Below are 14081 nucleotides of genomic sequence, written 5' to 3' on the forward strand. Positions count from 1 at the left end.
ATGAATGCGAAGCTTCCCACAGCAAAAGCGCTACATCCCCGTAAGACCCATAATCAGTTTCAGAAATAGTCCAACCTATGAGGTATCTCAGTTCATTCACAAATTTCTCAAATCACACTATCGTTTCCAAACCAATATATCAATAAAGAATTCCATAGAATTTTGCAATAGAATTAAACACTTTAATTTATCCAAACACCATACTCTTCATTCATTTGCTATTACAAACATGTATGCTAATGTGCCCATTAACAGCACCATACAGTTGATCAAGAACAATCTTTCCAAATTCAGCAATTTAAGTATAGGCAAAATAGATGAATTTATTTGGATTGTGAAGTTTACATTGAACAATTTCTTCACTTTCAGTAATGTCATTTACCAACAAATAGGTCTTCCCATCGGGTCAACAGTTTCAGGGATCCTTGCGGATATTTACATAGATCATTTAGAACATTCACACAGCATTGGTAAGATTAACAGCATTCAACAATGGACACACTTTGTAGATGACATGTTTGTTATTTTAGACTCCTGTGTTACCTAATAACAGCAACACAGTACTTGAATGTCTCAACTCCATTGACTCACATATAAAATTCACCATAAAATCAGAGAACAATAAAGCGCTCTATTACCTGGACTTAACCATTATGCACAAATGCAACAACACTTTATCCTTTAATATATACAGGAAACCCACCCACACCATCAATACCATCCAACAAACTTTTGTGCAACCAGACTTACATAAGAAAGCAGCTTACAATAGCATGGTACTCAGAGCATTAACTGTTCCTTTATCTCGCAAGAATGACAAAGACGATATTAATACTATTTATTCCGCTCCTAAAGAAACGTTTTCCACATTGACTTTCAATAATAGTAGCATTTACCAAATTTCTAATATTTTTAAAAAACGCACATCAAAATAGCATTTAGAACCTCCCACACCAACTCCAAACTCATTTTCAATCCACACACTGTCAAAAATAACAATAATAACATTAATAATAGATATTTGAACTCCAGAATTTACAAATTAGAATGCCAATCTTGTAATTCCAGCTATGTAGGTCAAACAGGCCACAGTTTTGTCATAAGATACGCCGAACATCGCAACGCTCTTAAATATAATCGTTTTTCAGCTATGAGTGAACATCATTAAAGCTTCCAGCCATGAATACACATCAATAGATAAAGATGTTAAGATCTTGCATTATGAACGAAAAGGTATCTTACTCAATGTTCTCGAGAGCATCCACATTGATTTAGATCAGTTTATGAACCCCTCTCACAATTTAAATGAAATCAACTAAAGAAAAGAACATTCTACTTGAAACATTCATTCCATATATTTGTCAGAATTTCTATAATAAAAACAAACCCCGCCTCTATCTCTCCAACTCACTACCACTCCCCCTCCCCACCCTCCACACTCTCACCACCAGCCCTGCACCCCCTTTCCCCCTCCGCTCCTCCCATCCTCACAAACACAACTGAGCCAACAATAGACTCGATCGTACGAACGGGACTGTTAACTTTGAGAAGGCCAGGCTGGTTTGAGAGAACAACCAACTTTTAAGTACTGTAAGTTTAATGTTTTCTTCACACCCATTTTACATTTTTTACTTATCAGCCCAAGTTTCTCACACAACCTCATTTTTTTCCATTACAGATTGGAACTTCATTGACGGTTTCCACTATGGTCACCTACAGTTTACCATGCACCTGTTACTTCTCTAACACAGCTTCTCAAGTTTGTCGCTGCCCTCCTGACCTTTTAAAATAAGGCAAACACACATAGCCATCATTGGAAATAATCTTCGAGAATGGGACCGCTAAATTGAGAACAAAATGAATATGCTGCTATTCTAACATTTTAAATTAATTGGCATTTTTCCATCACTAACCACATGCATTTCACCTGGCATGTTGTCTCCTCTCAAACTTGGTTTCTCAAGCTTTTTCGCTTCCTCCTAGCCATTCATGGAATGGTGTTTCTGCAAAGACAGACTGTAAGCCTGAATTTTCAACACAGTGATTTCGTCCTGTTTTTTGAATTGTTACAAAAAAAAAAAAAAAAAAAAGAATTTAGTCTAAGTGGTCTGCAACCTCACTATTAGCACTTATTGTTTCATTTCCGTCTGTTATATTTTATTTTATTCTTAGGTTTAGCACATTTTTTGGATTCAGTTATGTTTTATATTAACCTTTTTTCATGGAATTTGTCACAGCGAGTTATTTATTACTCCATCTAGTGATGTAAATACTGTTATTGTTTTTATTTTCGTCTGTCTCTTTTGTTCCTTCATTATTTTTTTAGCACATTTTTAGCTTGTATTATGTAGATTACTTTACCCCCCCTTATTTCACTGAAGATGGCTCAAACAAGTCGAAACATGTTTGAATTTTTTTGCTCCATCTAATGGTGGAATTATGTTTTGTATTGAATTAGGAGGATACATTTAATTTTTTCCTTTGTAAAGTGAAAACCGTCAATACGGAATGATTCTAATATCTTGTAATGGTCTTATGAAGTCCATAACAAACAGCCTACATACTTCATTGCAAGAATATGATTTTGCAATTGGCTAATGAACAATGTCCACAACTGTATCGTAGAACTGAACTTTCCTTTTATGAGCGACGAATCATGGTTGCATTTTAATGAATATATCAGCTCACAGAACAATAGGATCTGAGATACAGAAAACCCACACATTTTACAGCCGAGACCTCTTCCTGATGTGAAGAGGGATGTATGGTGCACTAATAGCGCTCGACGAATTATTGGTCCAATATTTATTAAGACATGATTACATCCAACCATTATATTCACAGCATTCTCGAACCATTTTTTTGCTAAATTGACTTAAGAAGAGAACAGGTCGACTATTTCCAGCAGGATGGTGTTCGATGATAGACCAGATCATCAGTAAAGGCTTATGGCTTCCTCGTTCATCTGATTTAAGCAAAAGAAAAGTTTGCAGGTATAATCCTTGAACTGTAAGAGAATTAAAAATTGAAATTAGGAACACTGTGTGTTCCATTTGTGTCCATGAACTGCAAACTGAGTTTAAAATCTCTTTACAAGATGTGAAGCTTACATTGCAGCTGAAGGAGATCACTTCCAACATCATCTTTAAATACAGATGATTTCACTTTCATTTAATAGTTTATCATGAGCATGTGTACAGCTGGTGAGTTCAGTTTTGTTTAGTTTCAGTAGGCATAATCATGCTTCTTTGAGATGATCACATCCGCTCACCATCTCTGCTTGCCTGCACTTCTGTTTATTGGTACTCCACTACGAAGTCTTAAATTATACTCCCTGTACATATGACTTGTTTTGTCAAGTATTTGTTAGGTCCCTCTTCTATTTTTGTGTTTTTCCTGTGTCCTAGTTTTTTTACAGTTGGCTTTGTGTTGCACGGACACAGGTAGGTCTTATGGTGACAATGGGATAGGAAAGGGCTAAGAGTGGAAAGGAAGAGGCCATAGCCTTAACTAAGGTACAGCCCCAGGATTTGCCTGGTGTGAAAATGGAAAACTATGGAAAACGATCTTCAGGGATGCTGACAGTGGGGTTTGAACCCACTATCTCCTGAATGTAAGCTCACAGTTGTGCACCCCTAACCGCACTGCTAACTCGCTTGGTCCCTAGTCTTTGACCACCTGTATTCATTGTTGATGTGCTCTCATAGTCATAGTGCACTATTCATTGTTTTATATCTATGGTATTTGTACAAGAACACAGTATTTTTACACCTTATGTCCTATCTTGCATCTTCATGAATATATCTAATAGTATTTAAGAGTGGGTATTAGTATCTCGTGGGGATCCAGAGAAATCACATTAATGAAGTTGTAAATAAAGATTAGAGATCCCTTCACATGGTTATGAGGATTTTTAGGACTTGTTTTAAGGATGTAAAGGAGTATATAAGTCTGGTATGACCCCAGTTAGTGTGGTTCCACTGTATTGGACTTACACCAGGATTACTTCATACAAAAACTGGAAAAGATCTGAAGGAAAGCAGTACAATTTTTTCTAGGTGATTTCTGACAAAGGAGCAAATAGTGTTACGAAAATGTTGCAAATTTTAGGTTGGGAGGACTTGGAAGTACGGAGACAAGCTGCTCAGCTAAGTGGTATGTTCCAAGCTGTCAGTGGAGAGATTGTGAGGAATGACCTTAGTTGATGAATAAGCTTGAGTGGAGCTTTAAGTATAGAAAAGTTCATAATATGAAGATAAAGTTGGTATTCAAGGAGACAAATTGAGGCAAATATTCATTTATAGGAAGAGAAATTGAGGACTGGAATAATTTATCAAAGGAAATGTTCAATAATTTTCAAAGTTCTTTGAAATCAATTTAGAAAAGACTAGGTAAACAATTGATTGGGAATATGCCACCTGCATGACAGCCCTAAATGCAGATCAGTGATGATTGGCTGCCTATAAGTGAATTGGCAAAGGTCCGCTTCTTTACCATAACTATATAAAGTTGTGGAGATAGCCATTGCCCTTGTCTCCTCCTTATGTCACTCCCTCTTCTGATGCTTATCTGCCATTATTTTTTCCTCCTGTGGGTGGGGGCGATAGAATAACACCCACGGTATTCTCTGCCTGTCGTAAGAGGCGACTAAAAGGGGCCCCAGGGGCTCTGAAGTTTGGAGCGTTTTTTGGCGACCACGGGGCCCATAGCTGAGTCCTGGCATTGCTTCCACTTATTTGTTCTTTTCTGACCCTGACGGTATTAGGTTCCCGGGGCCTAGAGAGTCTTTCATTTTCACACCCTTTGTGGCCCTTGTCTTCCTTTGGCCGATATCTTCATTTTTCAAAGTGTCGGATCTCTTCAGTTTCTTCCCTCAGATTAGTGTTATATAGAGGATGGTTGCCTAGTTGTACTTCCTCTTAAAATAATAATCACCACCACCACCTGCCATTATGTTGATCCTATTATTTGTTCCTACTCATGCTCCTATCTTTCTGTGTATAACTTTGGAGGTAGAAATCTAACATGTAACATAGGCTAATTGTTTTTACCATTTCTTCCTATTGCAGGTCGTGATGGCTCTCGAGCTTTTGTGACAGGAGATTTCACTGAATCTGGTTTAACTGACCATGTGCTTGACCTTCCTTCAGAAGATTTACTAAGTATTACTTCCTGGGTAGAAAGATATAACCAGCGATATAAATACAAAGGTATACTCTATATGATATTAGTCATACTAATTTCATTTTCATTTTTGTTCTGCCTTTAAGTAGAGTTGTCTCCTCATTGACAGGCAAATTGGTGGGCCGTTATTATGATGATACTGGTACACCAACCGATTATCAGATTGCATTAGAGGGAAAGATAAAATTAGCTAAAGAAGATGGTGCTGCTGCTTTGCAAGAAAAATTACAGTTTCCACCATGCAATGTGGAGTGGACCCAAGATGATGGCACCCGTGTTTGGTGTACAACAATGAGGTAAGAATCTCTTCTTCCATCGCAGGCAGTGTGCAGTTCATATACAGTATATCAATGTCATGGCTCACTTAATTTGTCATATATAGGGTAGTGCATAAAATGTCATGCACTAAGAATTGTTTTTAAAGTTAGTAATTTTGGGTTCATAACTATTTTGTGTTGAGGAATCTTCTTATATGCATGGCCCGATATGTGTCACGCTAGTTAAAAACTGTGTTGTTATATGTGGAAACAAAGAGTGTAGCCCAGACTTGGGAAATTTTTTTGTGTTCATTTTTCAACAGTTTACAACAGATGACATATGACTAGAAAGGCTAATACAGTTTGCAGCGCTTGGGTTATTGCAGATGTGACACTGTGCTTCACAATACCCTCACCAGTATTAATTGATTTGAGAACTGGAACAAAATCCAAAGAAAAGCAGCTCAGTTTGTTCTGGGTGATTTCCGACAAAAATGTAGCGTTACGAAAATGGTGCAAAGTTTGGGCTTGGGAGAAAGGAGACAAGCTGTTCGACTAAGTGGTTTGTGTAGTGGTAAGTTCCAAGCTGTCAGTGGAGAGATGAGGTGGAGTCACATTAGTAGATGAATAACTTCTTGCATGACACTGCACCACCTCATATGGCAAAACGTCATGGAATCTTCTTATTCTTATTCTTCTTCGTCTATATTTAAGTTCTTTTCCACCAGATCTTGTCCCACCAGGTCTACCCACCTTTTTTTTTTTTGGGTGCTCACCCATCCTCTTCTCCACATACATTTTTCTTAGAGGCATTGTTTTATTGATGTACGGCATAGCTGGCCTCACGACTGTCCTGAAGATTTTTACTTTAAGCTTTATTGGCTACTTTGTATCGCAGAGCACTTTTGACATCTCTCTCCAGTTTCTCCATTCTCATTGAATATAGGGTTAAATTCAACATAACTGCTGTTGTGAAAATAACTATGCTGCTATATTTGTGACAAAGGGGCAATAGCGGGGGCAATAACATCTTATAATGTAGATACGCAGCATAAGATATGTGAGATATCAATAAAGCAATGTGACATTGTCAAGACAATGTTATCCTTAATGCAACTCATTAAATATTATTTGTGATCCATCAGTATGCGTTCCTTAAACACATTTTATCAAAGTGCAAGATTCACCTTCAAGAAAGACCAGTGAAGAAGACAAGGTTAAAACAGTGAACAACATAACTGCACTGGGTATGGACTAGTTGGAAGAAAAGTCCATGGATTAGACAGGTGAGAAAAATCCTAAGAGTATTAAGGGCCGCAGCTATCGCCATTCATGTAATGGCTAAATCACGATATATGAAGCCATCTCGGCAACACCAAAATTATACGTTAGCAGTGTAAGAATAGAGAATACAAGGTAGAAAGAAATAATCTTAAGCTTCAAATATATATTGTATATTTATGCAACCTGCCATATTTACTATAATTCCGAACAACATCAATCCCTCTCCATAATCCAGGATAATATAACAAGATGTGTGGTTGCAAGCTAGAAGATAGCAAGAATCGTGATCACCACTATTAATTCATTATGGTACTCTGAATGAACCAGTAAATGAGCACATATACTAAGAACACGTACATTACAACACGAGTTGCACACACAGGTGGCTCTCCACCCCCGTAATTTCTACTTATAAGTGTCCCGCATGCACTAATGATGAATGGGATGCCTGGTCACTGGTTTACAATGGAGCATTACAATGTGCTGTATTTTGGATGTGAAACAAATAACAGTCATTTTGCTAAACACGTTCTGTAATATGGTGCATTTGTAAATGCATCGAAGATGCAGAAAATAAAGTTTAATAACTCAGTTTATACTTGTATAGACATTCCACTGTATCAAAAAATTGCTTGTATGTGATATGTGCCTTGAACGTTCCATAAGCTCTTAATTGCAACTCTGCTTAGCAAAATATGTGTGTAGAAGGCAGGCAGCTGTCTGGAAACTCATGTGCATACTGTCTGTGAGCTTCAGCTGCATTCTGACCAGATTCTCCACAGATTAAAATTATGTCTGTGTATTCGTCGTCGTTGAATGCATCAGCCATTGTCGATATGTCGACAGCAACTGTACCAAATAATAGCCTACTACTGAGTGTTCAAAAACAAGGCTTACTAACGCAAGGGGGTATATTTGATGGGTAGCACTGAGGAACATGCAGTGAGCAGCCATCCGGGTGTTATCTCTTCATATTCTGACTCAGCTAACCTACAGACAGTAATATGAATATGAAAATCAGATATTATTAGTGCATTCGGAACACTTAAGGTATAGGTTGGGAACTGCCCGCTGCTTACGAAGCTTCACAGTAGGTCACTTGGCACTACGGACGAAACTATTCACAAATTTGTGCGATGTCATCAGAGCTGCAATAAGACTTGTACCTGCTTCGAAGTGGAATCGTCGTCGTTCTCTGACGAATTATGTTGGGGGGTCTTATTGGCGAGATTTTTTTTTTTTCATTTTCTTCGTCTCGAAAAGCCAGAGGGGGTCTAATACACAAGTAAATACGGTATTTGAGCACCTTCTGATACCACCGCCATCTTGACCCACGGCAACTTGGCTATGAACATGGACATTCTCATTTTTAATAACCCTAATTGCCTTGGATGTGGCAAGTCACATACTTATTTATTTATTTTATTTATTCAGGGAGTACAAGATACAGCTACACTGAGCGAATTTCGCTTGCACTGTCAACAGACTATTTAACAAGGCAGGGGCGTGATCAGAGATATGATGGTGGACAGGGGTCGAGGCTATGGAGGTTTGAACCCCCCGCAAGTAAATACGGTATTTGAGCACCTTCTCATGGTTTTCAATTTGGACAGTTGTTATTAGTAGGCTGTATACCTGATCTTGTTATATTTTGTTATGTTTGTTATATTTTATTATGAAAGTTTAAGTAAAAGCGGTACATGCAACTCCCCTCCACTGCGGAGATCTAAAAAGAGCTGTACCACCTCGGGATGAGGAAACGAGTTTAGTTTAGTTGAGATATATTCGCGGTTGTTGCTATTTATACAGCAGGCAAGATCATTAACAAAGTGTTCGTTTAATATCTCGTAACTCGGGCCAATATAGGTATATATTTGGAGAGAAGTAAGTTTAAAACATGATAAAAGCTATCCAATTAAAACAATTGTTTTACTCGCCAACGTACCTAACAAATAATAATCATTTTATGTCCCCGTGTACTTTAAACGATTTTCAGAGACGCCAAACAAAACATACTAGGGTATGCGTTAATAAAAAGAGGCAACGAACGTACAAAATTAAACATGATAATAAAACGCATTACTGCCACACCTATAGATATCCATAAATGCGGTATATTTCCCTGTTATTTATTTTTCTGTCGAAATTTTGGCACTATTAGGGCGATAATATACCTAACCTAAACAATGTGGTCTGTCTTATCTCACGGACAGCTGTTTACGCAAATCCTGATGTGATAAATGTAGAGAACAAGCATGAAATGTACTTAAAAATAAGGGTCTGTGTTCCAACAGCCGCAGTTATCAAAAGAATGTTTCCAGTTACTCTGTATTACCAAATACAGTAGAGACAATACGCGACTCTTACGGATTTAGCCTTGTTAAAATGGGAGACAATTCGACGGTGGCGCTCCTAGTGACTTGACCTGAAAAGTCGAACTAAATTCAAATGGAAATGCATATACGAAAATGGATAAATAAATTGAGGAGCTAGATGCAATACGCTGTTATTGCATGAATACCGTTTTCGAATTTCCTGGTCCCTTCACTACAACCCAGTCCAGGTCTTAGTTCGCTAGGGTGCCACTAGAGGTCAGGAGCTCACTAAAACTGGTAACATGCGCTACGCTGTTATTGCATGAAGCATGCTTCACGAGCGGCACGTCCAGTTGCCGCCAGTACTTTGGCTGGAGATGTCAGCGAGCGGAAGAGAAGGTTATGTGGCTGATGCCGATATTTCTATTGACGTCACCTCTGATACATCAGTAGGAAGTGATTCAGAAGTATTTGATGCTACTGACTGTTTAGATGACAGTTTTAAGCCCAGGTTCAGGGGAAGAAAAAGGATGAAAGATTCTGATTCATGGGAAAGTAATATTGTAAAACGTGCCAGAAATAGTGGCAGAAGTTACATTTCTCTCACAAGTGGAAAGGAAATCGGAAAGAAGAAATTTAGGAAAGTGGTTAAATGTTGCAGGAAAAGGTAGGTTCTTCTTGACAAGATCGGTTGGTTTTAGTCTACCTATCGTTAATAAATACAATGAATCAGAACTTTGTTTCATTTTATTAATGTAGTGGTGTTGTGATGTAAGATGTAAAAAAGTGTGGTCTAAAAGCAGAACAAAAAGGGTTGATGTTCCTTCACTAAGGAAATACTTAAAACCTGAAAATGTTGAGTGGTATGTGAAAGTCATGTCTGTGTTATGATTCCCTAGAGTCTGCTAATGCAACATGTGCAGATGAATCATCCTGATTTTGGTCAATGACGCAGTATTTCAGTATTTCAGACAAGTAAGACACACAATGTCTGAATCCCAATTTTATACTTTGTGATGTGATTATTATTATTTTTTTTTTTTTTACAATTAGTGAATCACTTTGTAAATTAAAATAGGAATAAAAATTGTACAGAAAGGAATGTCTCTAATTTTTTAACATTTCAAATATTTGTTGGGGAGGGGGGGCAATTACCATAGCCTAATACCATAGTTTGGTAGAGCACTGTAACAAACCTCTCTCGGCCCTTTACGCAATAAAGAATGAAAAAGGTGAATATTAAATAAAGAATAAGCTTTATTAGCTGACAAATTTTTGGTTTATTTTTAGGAATTTGTTCTTAATTTTAGTAAGTTTAGACATTTTGGAGAACTGAGGTGGGATAAACTGCAACTTTTGTTCCTCTATAGTGGGCGATCATGCTTTCCTAACTCCCCGATCAATACTGGTGTATGGCAAAATATAATATTCCTGCTCTTCATGTAATAACAGCATATAAAAGGAAATTTTAAATAACTCTGTCTTTCTTATTATCTAACAGATCAATAAAATTCTTTGTGAAATACATTTCCTGGCTTTTCTAAATGTCTTTAAATGAAATTCAGGTTGATTCCTAATGTTACTTTTAACTCAGAACATTAATGAACTTCAAGCTTTTTTCTCTCAAAATAACGTAAGTCTACTTACGCTGTTGTTGCATCCAACTTCTCAATTACATCTTGAAAGAAAGTATTATTGAGATATTAACTTCAAAGTTGCTAAAGCAATTCTGGATAAATGAATAAAGAATTTTTTAAAAGGTTATTATTTAAAGACTGAAATTAGACATATAAACAAGATGTGAAATGGACTGCTGTGAAATGGCTTGACCTTTCATTTATGCATTACTTTTTTTGCTTTAGCATTCCTGTCTGAACTTTTACAGTTAGATTTGTCTTTTTTCTCATCTAAAAAACATTGTATCATCACATTAAGACACTTGCCAATAAAAATATCGGCACATTCCTTACACACATGATGCATTGAATTAACATTTAAAAGATGGACAATTTTCCTCTTAACATGAAGCCTACTAACAGAAAGAAAATCTATAAAATCCCAGCTTTAATCTGAGAAGAAGGATAAAAGAAAGAAAATTATGAAAATGTTGTTGATAGTGATGCTTTGAGGAATATTTACATACAATTAGAGTAAAAATGTAACATATCCTTGGCTGTATAGTCGAGGATTTCTTAAGTCGCTGGCCTGGAAATGATCTGAACAGATTTTATAATTCTTATATAAGCGTAATGTCCCTTCTTTCTTGTACACCTTATCCAAATCACTTCTGTGACATTTCAAAACCCACAGATCACACCTGCAACAACTCATCGGTATTGAAGGTTAACTGCTGCACTGTACAATAAAATATGCTTATTATATTTTAAGCCAGTTAAAATATGGGTCACCGAGCTTGATAACTGCAGTAGCTTAAGTGCGGCCAGTATCCAGTATTCGGGAGATAGTGGGTTCGAACCCCACTGTCGGCAGCCCTGAAGATGGTTTTCCATGGTTTCACATTTTCACACCAGGCATATGCTGGGGCTGTACCTTAATTAAGGCCACGGCTGCTTCCTTCCCAGTCCTAGCCCTTTCCTGTCCCATCGTTGCCATAAGACATATTTGTGTCGGTCCGACGTAAAGCCAATAACAAATATATATATATGGGTCGAGCAGGTCAGAAGATTATGAAGTACTATAAAAATCTCTTTGTCACTGGAAGAATATATATGCAAACACAACATTACTTACATTTTCTTGTCACGAGAGAAGCGAAAGAAAGACCGGGCTTTCTTCTCTACTTCATAGTTACTGCAGCCAAACACAGCACATACCTTTCCCCTCATGTTGAGAGGAGATATCAAGGAATGACACACGCTACTCTTTAATTATTTCAACTCACTGAAAACGCATAAATAACACCAAAAACTTCACACACAAATACACGTGCTCTTATGACAGAATCAGTAGTTCTCAGGTCTACCCGCTAGAGAGAGCTCTAATAGCTATTTCTCGATATCTCGCTGAGTGCCGCGTATTGTCTCTACTGTATTTGGTATTACATTCAGAAGTACAACTCGTAACATACGCTAGTTATCAACTGATGGTTTGGCATGCCTTCTCCAGCTCGGCTTTATTCGGAAGGAGTGGCTTCTGCTACATATACACCAACTGGGAATATCAGAGACCACCTGGGAATAGATTTACACTGTTTAGACTCTATAGTCAGGAACGAAATTATTTTTAAAAGGTTCAAAAAAACGGGACCTCGTATGCTCTTGATTGCAGTGCATGGCTCAGAGAGAATGAAGCATGACTGACGCGACTGGCGAGAGATAGCAGTGAAGATGACGTCACTTAGAATGCCGACACGCCCGTAGCCAAGGTAGTTAGAGTAAGAAGTAGGGATCACGCGCAGGTCTCCCCACCACGCTTGGCCGTCGATGACGTCAGCGTGCACCCACAGCGCATTGTCTTCTGTATGAGGTAGGCTAATACACAGCTGTAAGCTATTCTATTTTAGCCACAAGTTAAAGATAAGAGAACTTCATTGATATTTTAACATCACCTAACAAAAGGCATTCCACTTCACTATTATGAGAGTAATAATAGGAGATCATATACAGTGTGAATCCAGCAGCGTTTCCGAAGTATTTCAATCTGTATAAAAGGTTGTAACAATACTAAGACTGTGATCCCAGTGGAATGACCATTCCATATGTTCATGTTCTCAACATCCATGATAACAGTAACAAGGGGCTCTAATTGTTACAGACTTGAACATTAAAGCTTGATGACTGCAAGAAATACAGTATGTCTGTTGTTACAAGCAATATTGGGAAACTATATACACTGTCAACAACACAAACAGCAAATGTTAGGAAACTGTCCACAAAACAAACAGTACAGTAAATGTTCTCCTCCAAGTGCCAGGAACTGACAAATTCCACATTAACATTAGATAGGCCATATAAATTAATGAGCCTGTATACTAACATTCTTAGCACTGGTTTCATATACAACATAATAAATTGCCTTTTATAAAAAAAAATAACAGGCTTGTTATACACAAAGAATAATGCTGATACTTAAAAAAAAAGAATATCAAACACACTTATCCATAGCATCAGTGGAATTTCTTTGCTTTTCTTCTTTCTTTATCAGTATTGTATTAATTGAAACTCGGTCTCTTGAATGTCTTACTTACGAATGTCTTACGAATAAAAGAACGGCTTCTCATGAAGTAACTTGCAAGCTCATAAATTTCGGGGAATTTCTTCTTCAGGATATCCATAAGGTTTGTGATGATGTTAGAAACCTCTTTCAGTTCTTTCCCGAGCTCGATAGCTGCAGTTGCTTAAGTGCAGCCAGTATCCAGTATTCAGGAGGTAGTGGGTTCGGACCCCACTGTCAGCAGCCCTGAAGATGGTTTTCCGTGGTTTCCCATTTTCACACCAACCAAATGCTGGGGCTGTACCTTAATTAAGGCCATGGATGCTTCCTTCCCACTCCTAGCCCTTTCCTGTCCTATCATCGCCATAAGACCTGTGTCGGTGCAACTTAAAGCAACTTGCAAAAAAAAATGGAACTCTTTTTGAAATCTAATTTCCACCCCTTGTAGTTTGATCTGTTTTCTCTCCGTAAGTGCTTTCTATATCAAGATTCTTCTTTTTTACCCTAAAAGCCACAATACAGCCAGTGAAGTTTTCAAGCAGCTCATCACGATCCTTAGTTTCGCGACTGTCCTTGAGCTGTTTTACTAGCTCTTCAAGGGCTTAAACGAACCCTTGCTCATCCTCCGGTAAAAAATTAGATGTTGTGGGCTCAACGCTGGCCTTAGACTGGCACACGATACCCAAGTTTTGATCGAGTTCATCAGTAGCATGTAACATATTTGGGCGTAGTGTTTCATAATCTTCCAGAGAAAAGATGGAATTTCTTATCGCCTCGGAAGCATTGAGGCTAAGAAGCAATGATCTCACCTTTCGCGTCACAGCTGTCCCAAGAGGATGGTCATAAAGCCTTCCAAACCCTCGAAGCT

General features: G+C 37.8%; 1 protein-coding gene across 2 annotated transcripts in view; it reads left to right on the forward strand.

Moving 5' to 3' along the window:
* LOC136872066 (neuferricin) overlaps window positions 1-14081 on the forward strand; it is a 35953-nt gene that overhangs the window by 6457 nt on the left and 15415 nt on the right. Inside the window, exons 2-4 of one of the 2 annotated variants that reach the window (XM_067145927.2) lie at window positions 5070-5210; window positions 5294-5480; window positions 12329-12526. In XM_067145927.2, coding sequence (XP_067002028.1) covers window positions 5070-5210; window positions 5294-5480; window positions 12329-12356 — 356 coding nt within the window. In that variant the 3' untranslated portion in view covers window positions 12357-12526. The remainder of the gene's footprint in view (window positions 1-5069; window positions 5211-5293; window positions 5481-12328; window positions 12527-14081) is intronic. The other variant, XM_067145926.2, reaches the window with a different exon arrangement.

The sequence above is a fragment of the Anabrus simplex genome, chromosome 4 (genome assembly GCF_040414725.1).
Source record: "Anabrus simplex isolate iqAnaSimp1 chromosome 4, ASM4041472v1, whole genome shotgun sequence".
Taxonomy (NCBI): Eukaryota; Metazoa; Arthropoda; class Insecta; order Orthoptera; family Tettigoniidae; genus Anabrus; species Anabrus simplex.